Source organism: Rhizophagus irregularis, chromosome 21 (genome assembly GCF_026210795.1).
Source record: "Rhizophagus irregularis chromosome 21, complete sequence".
In the NCBI taxonomy this organism is placed as follows: domain Eukaryota; kingdom Fungi; phylum Glomeromycota; class Glomeromycetes; order Glomerales; family Glomeraceae; genus Rhizophagus; species Rhizophagus irregularis.
In genome coordinates this window covers 1,263,535-1,278,662 of record NC_089449.1, presented here as the reverse complement: position 1 = coordinate 1,278,662, position 15,128 = coordinate 1,263,535, and the positions used below count along the sequence as shown (strand labels likewise).

Sequence of the window (15,128 nt, the reverse complement as noted above, 5' to 3'; positions counted from 1 at the left end):
TTTACTTACGGAATCAATATATTTTTTAGTTTTTGCCGTCTGTTTTATCATCATCTAATAATTTCTGACCGTTAATAATTTAAATAAATTAGTTAATAAATAGATACCATTATTACAATTTAAGTTCAAAATTATGAAATTTACCATATAATATTCTATTTTATTTTTCATTGTATTTTCATTTGTTTGTATTGTTTTAGACTTTGGGTCCAATAATACTGCGAACGTGGCTGTTACGAAGGCGAGATGCAAAGAAGATGGATATTCTCCAGCGAATACTCTTTCAAGTATTCGCGTAAGCACGCCCAAACTTCCATTTTGATTAAAAAGTTTATTGTAACATTCAGCCACTGCAGGATGATTTTTCCATTCAATTATCCCTGCTGATGAAGTGTTAGTATTGATGGGTGGCAAAATTACTTCTCCAAAATAGCTGAATAAAGCATCTCTAGCTTTAGTTGTCAAGCAACTTCGTAGGGATCTTTGTTTTGATAGAAGCTTTTATTAAAAAAAAAAGATTATTATTATTTATTAGTTTTCTAAAACGTAAATATTAAATATAAAAAATTTACTTCTGGACAAATTTTGTTGTTAAAATATGAAATCCACTGCGTTTTAGTAGTGAATTTGTTGTAAAAGTCTTGATGTCGAATTTTGAGAAATTCCTCAGTTGCTTCTCGTAATTCTTCTTTGGTAGGGTATATACTTATATTAAATGTTGCTTTAGCAACATCTTTTATTATGGTCTAAAGAAATATAATTTGAGTTATAATATGTATATGACTTTAAAATTTAAAAAAGCTAGACTAACCTTTATGAAGTTATTATCACCGGAATTATCAGATTCGACCATCTCCTCAATATGCTTCATTCTATTGCATAAAAATTCCAAATGTTTATTGGTTTTTACGTTCTCCTCGATTAATTTAGTGTTGAACTGTTTATTTTGTTCTATCATATTATCAACCTTTTTGTTGAGTTTTATGAGTTGTTCTAATAAAATAAATTTTTGTTATAAAATATAAATTATCATAATTTTAAAAAACGATAATATTCAAATATTTGCATACCATTAAAAACTTCATAGCTATTTTCGCTCACGCTACTCGTGCTACTCATACTACTTTCAATACCTCGGCGTTTGTTTGATGTTTCTTCACCCGCCGATAGAAGTTTTTGAATTTTATTTCGAAATTCTGATCTATCTCCGGACATGTTTGTAATGTTGATGATAATAGAGAATTATAAAATTTATGATAAGGTAAGAATCCTCACGAAAAAAAATATTGAGCAAGTCTTTATTTTACGGTATTTATGAATATTAAATGTACATACGTGGATATAAAAAAATCTAAATTAGGAAAAACTTAGAAGTTGCTATAAATGTATCCACGTGGAACCAATATCGATGTATGTGGAAAAGCTTAATAATATTTAATGGTTATGAATTATTATGAATGTACATACGTGGATCGGGGACTAAAATAGTACTGTAAAAGTCGGAAAAAACGATAAATTTTGAAAATATACGAAAATTTTCATTTTTCCTGCGACCTGTTAATGCCAATATAAAAAATAAAAACAATCCCAGAGCTCAATCAATACTAATGGTTACGAATTATTAAATATATATGTGGATATAAAAAAATCTAAGAAGAAGTATAAATCATAAAGTTATTAAATGTGTTTATCGTGGAACCAATATCAATGTATGTGGATCGGGGTCTAAAATAGTACGTGGAACAAATATCGATCAGGGTCTAAAATGGTACGTGGAACAAAGATCGAAACCCCAGAAAAATACGATATATTTAAAAAGTATCCAAAAATTTTCAGTAAAATAAACATAATATATAAAAACCAATAAATTAAAGCCCAAATTTTTTCGAACAAATTTTTTTATGACATTTGGGTCTACGTGGATCAAATCGATGTATGTGGAACCAATCGATGTATGTGGAGAAGGACACGTGGATTTGGGTCTACATATGTGGATATAAAAAAATCGCAAAAGTATTAATCATACTTCATATTATAAATGTACTTACGCAACCAATATCGAATTTAATATGGTACAACACGTGATTCGGGTCTACATATGTGGATATAAAAAAAATCTAAGAAAAAGTATTAATCATACTCGGGTTATTATAAATGTACCTACGTGGAACCAATATCAAGTATGTGGATTAGAGTCTAAAATAGTACGTGAAACAAATATCGATCGGGGTCTAAAATAGTACGTGAAACAAATATCGATCAGGGTCTAAAATGGTACGTGGAACAAAGATCGAAACCGCAGAAAAACACGATATATTTTAAAAGTATCCAAAAATTTTCAGTAAAATAAACATAAAATATAAAAACCAATAAATTAAAGCCCGTCGGCAAATTTTTTGATAAATCTGATTAAATCCTGATGCGAATACTAAAAAAGTATACATATGTAGTTATTCAGTAAAATTCGAAGCAGATATCACATATACGTACCAGGGACGATGATTTTTTGTTGTGATAAAATTTATAAAATATGTTTGTAATAAACTAGTATTTTGATTTTGTTTATTGGTGATATTTTGTTGGTTAATTAGCTTAATAAAGCAAAAAATATGAAAAAAAAACTAAATTAACAAAAAACTAGCTGTAAGTAAGAATCAAGATGCTGAAGTCGTGGTCAATAAAGGGGAAAATAGGCAAATTTTTTTGTTGAAAAAAATCGAGAGTATGAACAAATTCTTTTGAAAAAGGTGAAATAAAATGAAAAATGGTAGTAATTACTACCCTGATGGTAATTACCCCTTTGTTGATTATCTTGTAAAATAGCATGAATTTTCGCTATTTTTTTCATTTCTGGTATTAACTCGCAATTCAGCTTCATATAATCTTTAGCATAAAAAATCAGTCGAAACTAAGAATTCCACCGTGTTGCATTAGGTAACGGAATTTTACGTGGTGATGCAATTCCATGTTCTTTTAAGTGAACTGTGTACGTCTTCGTGTAGGAGCATTAACAAAAACGTTCTTTATATCTTGCAGAAAGCTTTTTAGATGTTAAATTGGGAAAAGTCTCGCTGAAAAAAAAATTTTTTTATTAGTAAAGACAGGTAAGATTCAAAGATTAAGATTATCATGAACTATACCCGATTTATGCGCACAACATGGCGCATGTATAACTGAGCATAACACTTTTCATATAAGCCGCAGAATTAGCGTATAATTTTAACTTTACCGAATATTTCCGAGTTCTTTAAATTTTGCTAAGTGTCCCAACCTTTTTGAAAAATCCGAAGGCATCCGGTTTATTCATATCTAATCCGGATTTAAAAATAAATCCGGTTTGAAACTCTAGGTGCGAAGGATTTCGAGCGTAATATTTCGTAACGATTCCGGTACGTAAAACTTGCGAAGGATTTCGAGCGTAATATTTTGTAACGATTCTGGTACGTAAATTTTCGAAGGATTTCGAGCGTAATATTTCGCAACGATTACGGTACGTAAATTTTCGAAGGATTTCGAGCGTAATATTTTGTAACGATTCCAGTACGTAAATTTTCGAAGGTTTCGAGCGTAATATTTCGCAACGATTACGGTACGTAAATTTTCGAAGGATTTCGAGCGTAATATTTTGTAACGATTCCAGTACGTAAATTTTCGAAGGATTTCGAGCGTAATATTCCGCAACGATTACGGTACGTAAAATTTGCAAAAGTATATGCTATAATATTCCGGAAGTTTACGATACCCGTAAACTTACGTATGTTTACTCCGTAAATTTACGGACATCGTAACTTACGTAATATTATGCCCGATTAAATTTGCTGATGACTACTTCGAACAATAGCAAGAAAAGTTCGCGCAATGGTAGATCAAGTAGTAGAATATAAGGATTTTAATATACCGTATCTATTATTCACAGTAAAATACGTTATAAACGTATGATTTAATATACCGTATCTATAGCAGAAATGAATGATACGTTATAGACGTATGAATTTAATATAGTATCCATATTTTGCGAACAGTATACAAAATACCGATATACAGTAGAAAGATATTTATACAATATACGTTACAAATGTATGAAATTAAAATACCGTATCATACAGTCTATTCACCGTATACTTTGTTACATTTTTTATTATTGGCATTTTGCGAACAGTATACATAATACTGATGTGCAGTATATAAAATTGCGAACAGTATCAAAGATGCGAATATACAGTATATAAACAGTGTGCATATTTTTTATAGGGTTTTCTGAATCTATTATTCAATCTATTATTTCTCCGATACTTTCGATTATTAAGAAAAAAGCTGGGTTGGCTTTTACCACTCCTCTGGCACTTTTATATTTAAAAATACCCTTAGGGAGTTTACAGATATTATGTAATTATCAAAGGGGGGAAGGGGGTAACCAAAATCTTACGTTACACTTAATAAAATATATAATTTATAAATATTATAATTTGATTGGTTATTAAATCTGACAAGGGGGGGGGAGTAAGTTTATATTAAACTGAATATTACATAATATATGTAACTTCCCTTATCTATTCAACATGCCTTTTGTCATTTTTTGTCCTCTCATGTTACTTCTTGGCAAAAGATTTTTATTCACCCTAATCTCCAGGATTTTGCTAATTATGCCATTTTGTATCTTCAAGGATACATGGGTGCTGAAAGTTGCCCTATTACTATTGACCTGACGCCCTGGTCTTTAATTCTTTCTTTTCATTCCCATTCTTTATTCAATTCATTATTTTTTTCTTCTCGTTTGAATATCATGTGGACTCTCTCCTTCCGATCTCTGAAGCGAGATCTATGTCCAGCTATACCTCTCTGATCTATAATCCCGCAATGTTTATTTTAAACTAGTTGAAAACTGTAGAAGAATCTTTATCTTTTCGTATTAGCGCAACTCTCATCACCCTGTGGAAAATTCCTTTTACCATGGTCTGATCTTTGATACTTAGGAATTGTTGGAAAAAAAGGATGCATTTCTGCTTAGTTTACTTATTTGATTAACAATATTTTGTCTTCTTTTAATAATAATTTTTTCTTTTTTTCTTCTTCATTTATTATTAACTCTTCTTATACAATAGCTTCTCCTCTTTTGCTTGATAATACAGTTCCTGATGGACAATATTGCCCATTATGGGCCTTTTCTCTAGATCGCATTACCCAAACTGTGCTTGCTAGCCGTGTATGCATTACATATTCCAAAAAAGGTCTAGCTATAATGTCTCATTGGCTTCCTACCGCTGGCCCTGAATCCACTTCATTTCACCTTTGTTCTGGTTACTCTTGTCATATGTCTAAATATGCAACACTTTCTGCCATTAAACAGCATTGTACTAGTGAACGCTGTTTTCTTCAAGTTCAGTTGATTGATACTGTTGCTTATATTACCAAGAATGCTAAAGTCTTTGCCACTGGACGACCTATTAAATTGTTGACTTCCTTAGCTTATACTTCCTCCTTAGCTATAGTTTACTTTGATCCTCCTTTGAGTGATACCTTTGCTCCTCTATCTTTAGATGATAGGGATGATATTCCATTTGTCCTTCCTCGTTCAACACGTAGTTTATACACAGATGGGTCCTTTAATGATTCAATTTCTGGGGATTCTTCTTCTATGTCTTCTGCCTGGTTTGCCCTTGATGACGATAACTTCATTTTGGAATCTTCTTCAGACATTATTCCATTGACTTATCCTTCTGCCTTACGCTCTGAAACATTTGCCCTCCTGTCAGCGCTTAAAGCCTTAGCTCCTTACTCATCAGTTGTTGTTAATACTGATTGTGCTTCTTTAATCTCAATTTGGAATCAATTTGTGAATAAACCTTTTTTACCAAAGCTTTTGCGATATCCTAACCATTTGCTCTGGCTTTCTATTAGACATCAGATTCATACCAAACATTTATCACTTATTCTTCGAAAAGTCCTGGCACATGCAGATGATATTTATAATAATCAAGTGAACTTTTTGGCCAAAGAAGCTCTCTCCTCACCTCAACCGACTGTAACTCCTATGTAGAGCTCCGAATAGGTCAGCCAAATTCAGGTAACCTGACCTGACCTGACCTGAAATTCAGGTCAGGTATGAGATTTTTAAAAAAAATTCAGGTCAGGTATTAAGATTGACCTGACCTGATTGACCTGTTGACCTGAAACTATTGATTCTACTATATAATAAAAGTGAGTTGCAGTATTGCGATTCACTTTTTTATATTGATTTTATATAATAAAAGTGAGTTGCAGTATTGCGATTCACTTTTTTATATAGATTCTATATAAAAAAAGTGAGTTGCGGTATTGCGATTCACTTTTTTATATAGATTCTATATAAAAAAAGTGAGTTGCGGTATTGCGATTCACTTTTTTATATAGATTCTATATAAAAAAAGTGAGTTGCGGTATTGCGATTCACTTTTTTATATTGATTCTATATAAAAAAAGTGAGTTGCGGTATTGCAATTCACTTTTTTATATTGATTTTATATAATAAAAGTGAGTTGCGATATTGCGATTCACTTTTTTATATTGATTTTATATAATAAAAGTGAGTTGCGATATTGCGATTCACTTTTTTATATTAATTCTATATAAAAAAAGTGAATCGCAATATTTCGAGAAAAAATGTTGCGAAAACGTTTTTTCATAATATTATATTAAAAAAAATGTTTCGTAACGTTTTTTTTTTGATATCGTTGTGAAAACATTTTTTTCATAATGTTATATTAAAAAAAACGTTTTGCAATATTTTTTTTCAATATTTTAATAAAAAACGTTGCAAAAACGTTTTTTTTCATAATATTATATTAAAAAAAAAGTTTTATGCCATTTTTTTTCAATACTTTAATAAAAATAGTCCTGAAATTTTTCAGGTTTCAGGTCAGGTCAGGTCAAACAGACAACCTGATATAATCTGACCTGACCTGACCTAAAAAAAAATTTCAGGTCAGGTTTATCAATTAACCTGACCTGACCTGACCCATTCGGAACTCTACTCCTATGGCTCTGTTAGATTCATTTTATACGACTCATTTCCAGTTAATGATAATATTCGCCACTTTTTTAAATCTATTTATAAGATCCAAAATTTGTTGAATTTTAGTTCCCTTTTTCGGTTTTCTCATCTTGCTCCAGTTGATAATTTTGACTGGCTTTACTACTCATCACAATAGACAAAAAGGACTTCTCGCGTTTTGACTTAAAATTCTTTTGGATATGCTACCTACTTTAACTGCCCTTCAGAAATGCAAACCTTTTCTTTATCCTTCCGATTGGTTATGTTCTCTTTGCCACTTTGCTCCTGAAGACATGAATCATCTTTGGACTTATCCCTATATTATTCCTGATGCTAGCTCTAGGTCTATCTATTACAAGCTTATGCTTTCTTTTCATGATGCTTGTATTACTAATTTCTCTGAATTGGCTTTTCTTTCAGATTCCTTTTTGCTTGAATTTTCTGCTTTAGATTGTTGGGATTTTACTATACCCTCATCATCTTGTCTTTGGCTTACTCGCGGTCTTTTCCTGCTGACCTTGTGCAACATCTTTGCAAACTACTTCCTAAGAAAAAAATTCTTGAAGTTTTAACTTCACTTTTATCTAATCTTCACGAACAATTATATTGGGACATTTGGATGCCTCGCAATGTATTCTTTCACTTATGGTTGGATTCACAAGATTTTAATCTTGTAAATTATTACTCTTTTCCCGTTTCTTATTCTTCACCTTCTCCTCTCACCACTTCTGGCTCTTCTTTGGCAACAGTTTCTCAGGATTCCTGGTTTTCTTGGATATCCTCTTCAATAATTCGAGGTAGATCTTGGATTTCGCACTTGGATTTTTTGCGCTGCTTAACAGTTCAACCTCTTAGGATTTCTTTCTGGTAATGGACTGGGTTTTGGGATATTGGATAGTTGACTCACACTGGCCTTCGGGTAAAGTCGAGTATGCGATTCTGTAATAGTTTAGTTTTTCTTTTCTTTAATTTTATTATAGTTTAGATTTCTTTACTTGTATGAGTTGTGAAGCTACTCTTTTTATTTTTATTTTTATTTTCTTATTTTGTAATATTGTTCGATTCTTTTGTAAATATTCGATTTAAAATATAAATAAAAAAATAAAGTCATAGGACTGTTTGCACAGTAGAAAGACGATCTAATAACCATTTGACTCGTTGTTATGAGACGATTCCAATGAGCTATAGTGCATCTTTCTACGATTATTGGATGCCAAGTTATTACGTGAAATGTAATATTTTGGGATTTCGATAATTTCATGTCTAAACTATTTCAGCATTTTAGCATTTCGACAGGTTTTAGTTTTGACATTTTGACATAGCCTGTAGAGTTTTGGCAGGCAACTTTAATTATAATACCATAACTCACTTATTATATAAAATCATAGTTTCAGATCAACAGGTCATTCTGGTTATATTGATGTTACAACCTGAACTGATGCTGAAAATTGCTAAACCTGACTTGAAAAATTCAGGTCAACCTGTCAGGTTACCTGAATTTGGTCAACCTGTTCAGAACTCTATTTAATATGGATGACATTCCAATTCCAGTACTAGTCTCAACACCAGTTTATAAAAAGTTTGAAGAAAATAACCCAGAAATCAGTCTATGTATCTATAACACAGGTCGAAAAGTGAAAAATCAGGCACCAATAGGTCACCAATCAGATAGCTGATTGGTAACTGATTGGTGACCAATTGGTGCCTGATTGGCATTTTCGCCAAATACCGTCACCAATCAGGCAGTTTGCTAACTTTTGATCCAGTGATCAGAAAAAGATGAAATATAGCTCATTGGAATCGTCTCAACAAGACGAATCTAATGGTAGTAAAATTGCATCTCTAGGATTAATAGTTAATAAAAAATTAACAGTCACTGGACATTTCCGGTAACAGGGGTGTCAAATGGATTTACTAATTAAATATGCAGATTGTCAATCACTTTTTTTACTATGATTTATTAGTAAATATTCAAAATTCTGGTTTTTCGTCACATGTGAACTTTAATTTTTATCTAATAAATATGCGTAAAAAATTTTTTTTTCTTACTCTCTAAGTTCTAACTGACACGTCGATATAATTTTCCAAGGGTTGTTTATTAATAACAAGTTAGAAGAATCTCTACTTAAAGTTGGCTATTTTTTCGTTAAAATACTACAAAGTTACAAATATATAGAATATTTTTCAAACTATAAAAGCCAATTTAGCCTTCAAAATTATACTACTTCTATTTAAGATCTCATTTTAAACGAAACTAATATTATTTTAATTGATGGCCGTCATATGGTTCACCCTCTCCATAGTGAATTTTTATATAGTGAATAACGCTATAATGAAGAAAAGTTCAGGTACAGATTTTTTTTATATATAATAAATTGACCCTCAGTATAGTGAATTTCTCACTATAATGAATTTTAATCTCCAGCCTATAGGATTCACTATAGTGAGGATGAACTGTATAAATCTGATGTGGAAAATGGATAATAGAAAAAAGTTGTTGATTGGTGAATATTATTCTGAAACATGTAATTAGAAATTTATTTAAATTATTGATAATTTTTTAATAAAATTATATAAAAAAGTTGAATGTGAAGTTTAGAAGTGTCTGTAAACTAAACATTTTTTGGTTCTGACGTTTACTGTATAATAAGGAATTTACCTTCTCAGCTATTTATCAACAACGCACATATAAACTTCCAACCAAATTTTACAACAATAAAACTATACTAATAGTTGGTTCGTTACGTAAAAATCTTTTTGAAAGAACTAATATTGGCGGAAGGATCTCAGTTTAAAGGTCAAAAAGTCATAGAAAAACCTTATATAGTGAAATATTTAAGGAAGTGAGGTATTTTGATAAAATTAGTGTCATTTGAAAGTTCATATATGATACTTTTAATGTATTGTAAAAAAAGTTATATTTTGTTAAATCTTTATCCCATTCGAACTAAATGAAGATAGGCTAATTTATGTAGTACAAAATTTTTAATTAGTGATTGGCGCTGTGCTGGAAATGTCCAGTAACTGTTAAATAAAATATAAATGATACATTTTCATTTTTATATTTTACTTAATTTTTCATCAAGTATTAATCCTAGAAATGAGATTTTACTACCATTAGATTCGTCATGTTGAGACGATTCCAATGAGCTATATTTCATCTTTTTCTGATCACTGGATCAAAAGTTAGCAAACTGCCTGATTGGTGACGGTATTTGGCGAAAATGCCAATTGGTGACTGATTGATGCCTGATTTTTCACTTTTCGACCTGTGTAAATGGCACAATCAAAACAAATGTCTTGACTTTCGCTATATTTCAGAAAGAAAAGAGGATGAATATAAGCAAGTAAATTCAAAGTTATAGGCGAAAAAACATCTGGCTAAGTTAATTACATAATCAAGAAGTTATAGATGTCGTCAATAAGGAGTTGATAGCCATAACCGAGAGAAAATAAAAGGATTTGGTGGTGGGATTCATGCAAAACATAATGCACTCTCACCATACAAACACAAGAAAAGGAAAGCATTCGTAACATTTGATGATAAGTTTAACTATCTCTATGGAATCGTAACTACAGGTAGAGCTTTTCAGTCTTTTGTGTGATTTTTTTATCCATCATTCGTATATTCTAACTTGTACCTTTTTGTTTAGCCTCTAACTGATATTTCCTCATGTACATACCAAAAAGGATCTATTGCACAAAAGATGACTATTACATTATTAAAATAGAAATGTCAATTTTGTAGATAATTTTATAGATCCCTTGATTTTTTTGATTTTTTTGATTTTCTTGATTTATTTGATAAATCTGATAAATTTGATATATTTGATTTATTTATTTTATTAATTTTATTTGTTATATTTTATTTATTTGATATATTTATTTTATTTTATTTATTTATTTTATCTTATTTATTTATTTTATTTTATTTATTTATTATATTTGTTTTATTTAATTTATCAAATATTCTTAATTTTTATTTTATTATAAATAGTGATAGGATTTTACCAAGTTGAAGGAGTAGTTAGTTAGATAGTTTTACAGATAGTTAAGAATTGTATTGTAGTTTTTGAGTTATATGAAAAGAGTATTATTTCCAATAGTATAATTCAAGATAGTTAATTTTGCAACAAAGAGATTATCTATATTTTTCGTCATATCTAAAATCTTACATTATTTTAATAAAAACCTATTTTCTTTAACTGAACATTCAACGTTATTTTACGTGATTATTTGTGATCAACTTAAGACTCTCCTATTAAGTTAAACTCCAATTAACCTGTTAAAGCGTTAAAGTTTTTCAGTCAGCTTTAATCGTTAATAGAATAACAACATAGCACTTAATGAGAAAATAATGAAAAATGATGCAGAACTTCACCGTGATGTTAAAAAGGTTATGGGGTAGTAGAGCTAAAAATATTCTTATGCAGTTTGGAGAAAAAGGATTGGGATAGATAGAATTAAGTTAGTTACTTGTAGCGTGAGTGATATTTTTAGATTAACCAATACCCAAATTCAAAATATTATAGATTATGTAAATGATCAGGTTCATAAAACCATTACCATTGGTAATGATCAGAATTATATGACTTTAGCAGAAACGATTTCATCAGTCATACCTCAAATAAGTAGGACTAGTCTAATCTATGACCGCACATATTTTTGCAACAAGACATTGAATCAATATCCTAATTTATATAGAGAATTTAGTAGTGAAAATTTCGATTATTATGGAATTACTGATGATATATCATGTGGTTCTAAAAGGACCTGCCTATTATGCAGTTTAGATCATGATGATGAGGAAAGTATAGAAGGTAGATATAAGGCTGGATCCTATTTTATTAAATATGAACAGCATGAAATTGAGATAGTTGCATAGTCTCATTGCTTTACAATAGTCTGGGTAACTCTTTGGGATGATAATCTATCTGTAAATTTTTAATCTTTTTTTTGAACGAATAGATCTATATGAGAAAAAAGAGATTTAAATTGATTCGCAATCATATAAAAGGCAATATGAGCAAGTCCGATAAAGTATTAACCACTTTTTAGTATCTTGGATTGGCATGCCAAATTAACTGGTTTACCAAGAGTTTTGATGGATAAGATCTATTCCAACTTAAAGATGCTGCCCGAAACTATTTTTCAGTTTCCGAAACCGAAACCGAAACCGAAACTAAATCCGAAACTATTCTGAAACTCCCGAAACTAGCCAAAACTCCCGAAATTAGCCCGAAACTCACTAATTTTGGCCAAAATTAAAATTTGGCCGAAATTATGACATTTTATCACGTGACGTTACACCAATTTCCTAAAAAAGAAATTGTGTTTCCCAGTAAAATTGAAAAAATAGTTACACGATAGTTACACAAAATTCCAAAAAAGGAAATTTTAATGTCGATCATTTTCTTGGCCAGAAATACGTCCTAAAAATGGCCAGGATTATATCAATAATTTCGGCCAAATTTTGAACTTTCAGTAATAATTTTGGCATTATAAATTTTGGATTAATTTTACCAGTTTCAGATTAGTTTTACCAGTTTCGGGTTAGTTTTACCAGTTTTGGGTTAGTTTTACCAGTTTTAGATTAGTTTTACCAGTTTTACCAGTTTTGGAAAATAAGAAAATTTCAGAAATAGTTTTACCAAGTTTCGGTTTTGACAGTTTCAGAAACTATTAAGTTTTGGGCAGCATCTTTATAATCCAACTTATACAAAAAATATAAAAGAGAAATGGGACTTGAGTCATGGCAACTATCAGAAGTATATGAATCAGAAGTCATAAATTCACCAGAAAACAAAGTATCTGATTTATCTTTTCTCTTCTCCGGTGAGCAATGTCAAAAAAAAGGGCCCATCACTTTCAAAGCTAGACCTGATCTAGAATTAATTATCAAATCCATCTTAGAGCACTTCCCATACTTGAAATTCGGAAATAGTTTTAGAGGGATTGATAATTATGATTTTACATCACCTCAGCCATGGAGCTCAATATGTCCTATTTGCAATGGAAAACATGGGAATTATGGATTACATGGCTCATGGTACTGCGAAAATGGGAATCAGCTCCCTTATGATCCTGAATTAGCGAAGTTCTATTCTCAAGATAAGTTGGAATATTGTCTTACCTGCAACACTTCAAGCAATAAATAAACTCAAGTTCACGATCGTAATATAGACCGTTCATGTACCTGAAAATGCGCAGTCGCAATGTGATGATGTAATTCTGATCCCGATTTGTGCGAATCATATCCTCTAAAACGTTATTCGAATATAGGTATTTTTTTCGTCAATCATCATTTCGTCATTTGGGGATAAGAATTGCAAAGGATGAAATGTCAGAATGCAAGTTCGTTATAACTGTTATAAAATGGTAATATTAAATGATGGGGATCGTTCATTCTGCAGAATTTACAAGCACGCATATGTATAGAATTTTTATTTTGTATAACTTGCAATGTATAATCTACTATCTATTCATTCATCTACAATAATATTTATGAAAAATTATAATTATTCTAAATTTTCATAATCATGTTTGGAAATATTCATGCACACCATAATAACTTCATTCGCCATCATGGCATAGAAATTGAACCAAGTACATTATTTAGTTCCAATGTCCATCCACATCCTAATACCAAATGTTCATTCCAATTAAATTTATAGTAAATCGCATTGGTACCATTCCAGTAAATAAAATATGGTGCACGATTTGGTCTGACATTTGGAGGATTTTTAGGAGTTGAAGGAGCTGATGCAACTCCAGGATTTGGATTCTGATGAAAAGGACCTTGACAATCGGGCAATGCAATTCCAACAAATTCTATTGCAGGAAAATTCTGCTGAATCACAAAAAGTTTATCAAATGCATGTTGATGATCAGGATCATGGTTATAAAATACCTATCAAGTATTTAGATCTGATGAGCAAAGCCATTTGCAATTTCTGCAAGAATTTAATAAATTACCTCAATATACACATTTGGTGGTGGACATTGATTAGCGATTGGGTTATGCAATTGCTGGTAAGTTGGTCTTTGAAACCAGACACCAACATCTGGTTTACACTCATTTCCTGCTATCACACAACATGTATTAAGTGCTACAAACCAATTTGGATTATGTACCCTGCCTGAAATCAGAAAATTGGCTTGAATATCTTCTTTATGGCCCCCGTCAATCTAAAATAAAAAGTGGTCAGATTCAAATCAATGATATGTAGCTTGAAATAAACTTACTTTGATGTACAAGTCGTTATTAATTATTTCAGGGTCATATTTATCACGTATCGCCTGGCGTACATGTACATCACATTCAACTAGCTCAGGGAGGGTAATCTTGACAAGAGTTTTATTTAGATTTTGCGCTAATATTTCATCAATTTTCGTGCAGATCTATTGTATGTAGTCATTAGCCATACTTCTTTGCTATTTTAAAACAGTCTTGAGCTGTTGAGCATCACTTAAATACTTGGTTAATTTTAGAGGCCTGTCTGGTCTCTTGAGTAACTTGAACGAAGATTTCTTCTGAGCCTTCCATCGTAACACTCATTATTTGATAAAATTGTTCAAGGTACAGAGAACAAGAGAAACGCAGAGCAAACGGGAAAACAAAAAAAACCATATGTTTCCTTTATAACCGGGCGAATTTTCCAGAACTTTTACGTCATTATCATTCCACGTTCACATGATATTGGCTGACCGACGTACTCCCATGCATCTAGCATGAGCTTAAAGTATGTTACAAACCTTCCATATAGAGCTTTTAATTCCAGTGACACGTTGTGCTTCAGCTAAGGATGAGCAGAGCCATCATCAAAAATCTGCATGACAGCACGTTGACACTGAATGAGCATTTTCTTTCGGTGTACACCATTCAAGGTTAGATGCTTTGTTGGCTACATCCGCTGAAAATATGTCATGTACTTTCTAGCATTTAAATTATTAAAAACATCTCTGAATCACGTATCTCATACTCTTTATGACACAAATTGGAAAAGTTGAGAAAAAAAAAGTTACATTTAATTATAGAATAAAGTTTAGATGGAACCATTATCAGTCATCAATCATCAGTAGAACTTCCACCATTCAG

The 15,128-nt window shown here is 31.0% G+C and overlaps 4 protein-coding genes across 4 annotated transcripts; 2 read left to right on the top strand and 2 right to left on the bottom strand.

The window, feature by feature from the left end:
* Positions 1 to 25: 25 nt before the first annotated feature.
* Positions 26 to 1,215, bottom strand: OCT59_013733 (uncharacterized protein; the record flags this gene model as incomplete). Its single annotated transcript, XM_066141704.1, has 5 exons — positions 26 to 64; positions 145 to 498; positions 573 to 746; positions 812 to 993; positions 1,071 to 1,215. 5 exons carry the CDS (start codon positions 1,213 to 1,215, stop codon positions 26 to 28), a joined length of 894 nt encoding a protein of 297 aa, XP_066001815.1.
* Positions 1,216 to 11,387: 10,172 nt separating this feature from the next.
* Positions 11,388 to 11,915, top strand: OCT59_013732 (uncharacterized protein; the record flags this gene model as incomplete). The annotated part of the gene is made up of 2 exons (XM_066141703.1): positions 11,388 to 11,426; positions 11,580 to 11,915. 2 exons carry the CDS (start codon positions 11,388 to 11,390, stop codon positions 11,913 to 11,915), a joined length of 375 nt encoding a protein of 124 aa, XP_066001814.1.
* An 853-nt stretch (positions 11,916 to 12,768) lies between these two features.
* On the top strand, positions 12,769 to 13,188 carry OCT59_013731 (uncharacterized protein; the record flags this gene model as incomplete). Its single annotated transcript, XM_066141702.1, has 1 exon — positions 12,769 to 13,188. One exon carries the CDS (start codon positions 12,769 to 12,771, stop codon positions 13,186 to 13,188), a length of 420 nt encoding a protein of 139 aa, XP_066001813.1.
* A 425-nt stretch (positions 13,189 to 13,613) lies between these two features.
* On the bottom strand, positions 13,614 to 14,588 carry OCT59_013730 (uncharacterized protein; the record flags this gene model as incomplete). Its single annotated transcript, XM_066141701.1, has 4 exons — positions 13,614 to 13,940; positions 14,006 to 14,218; positions 14,276 to 14,431; positions 14,508 to 14,588. The coding sequence occupies 4 exons, from the start codon at positions 14,586 to 14,588 to the stop codon at positions 13,614 to 13,616; spliced, it is 777 nt and encodes a 258-aa protein (XP_066001812.1).
* Between the last annotated feature and the right edge of the window lie 540 nt (positions 14,589 to 15,128).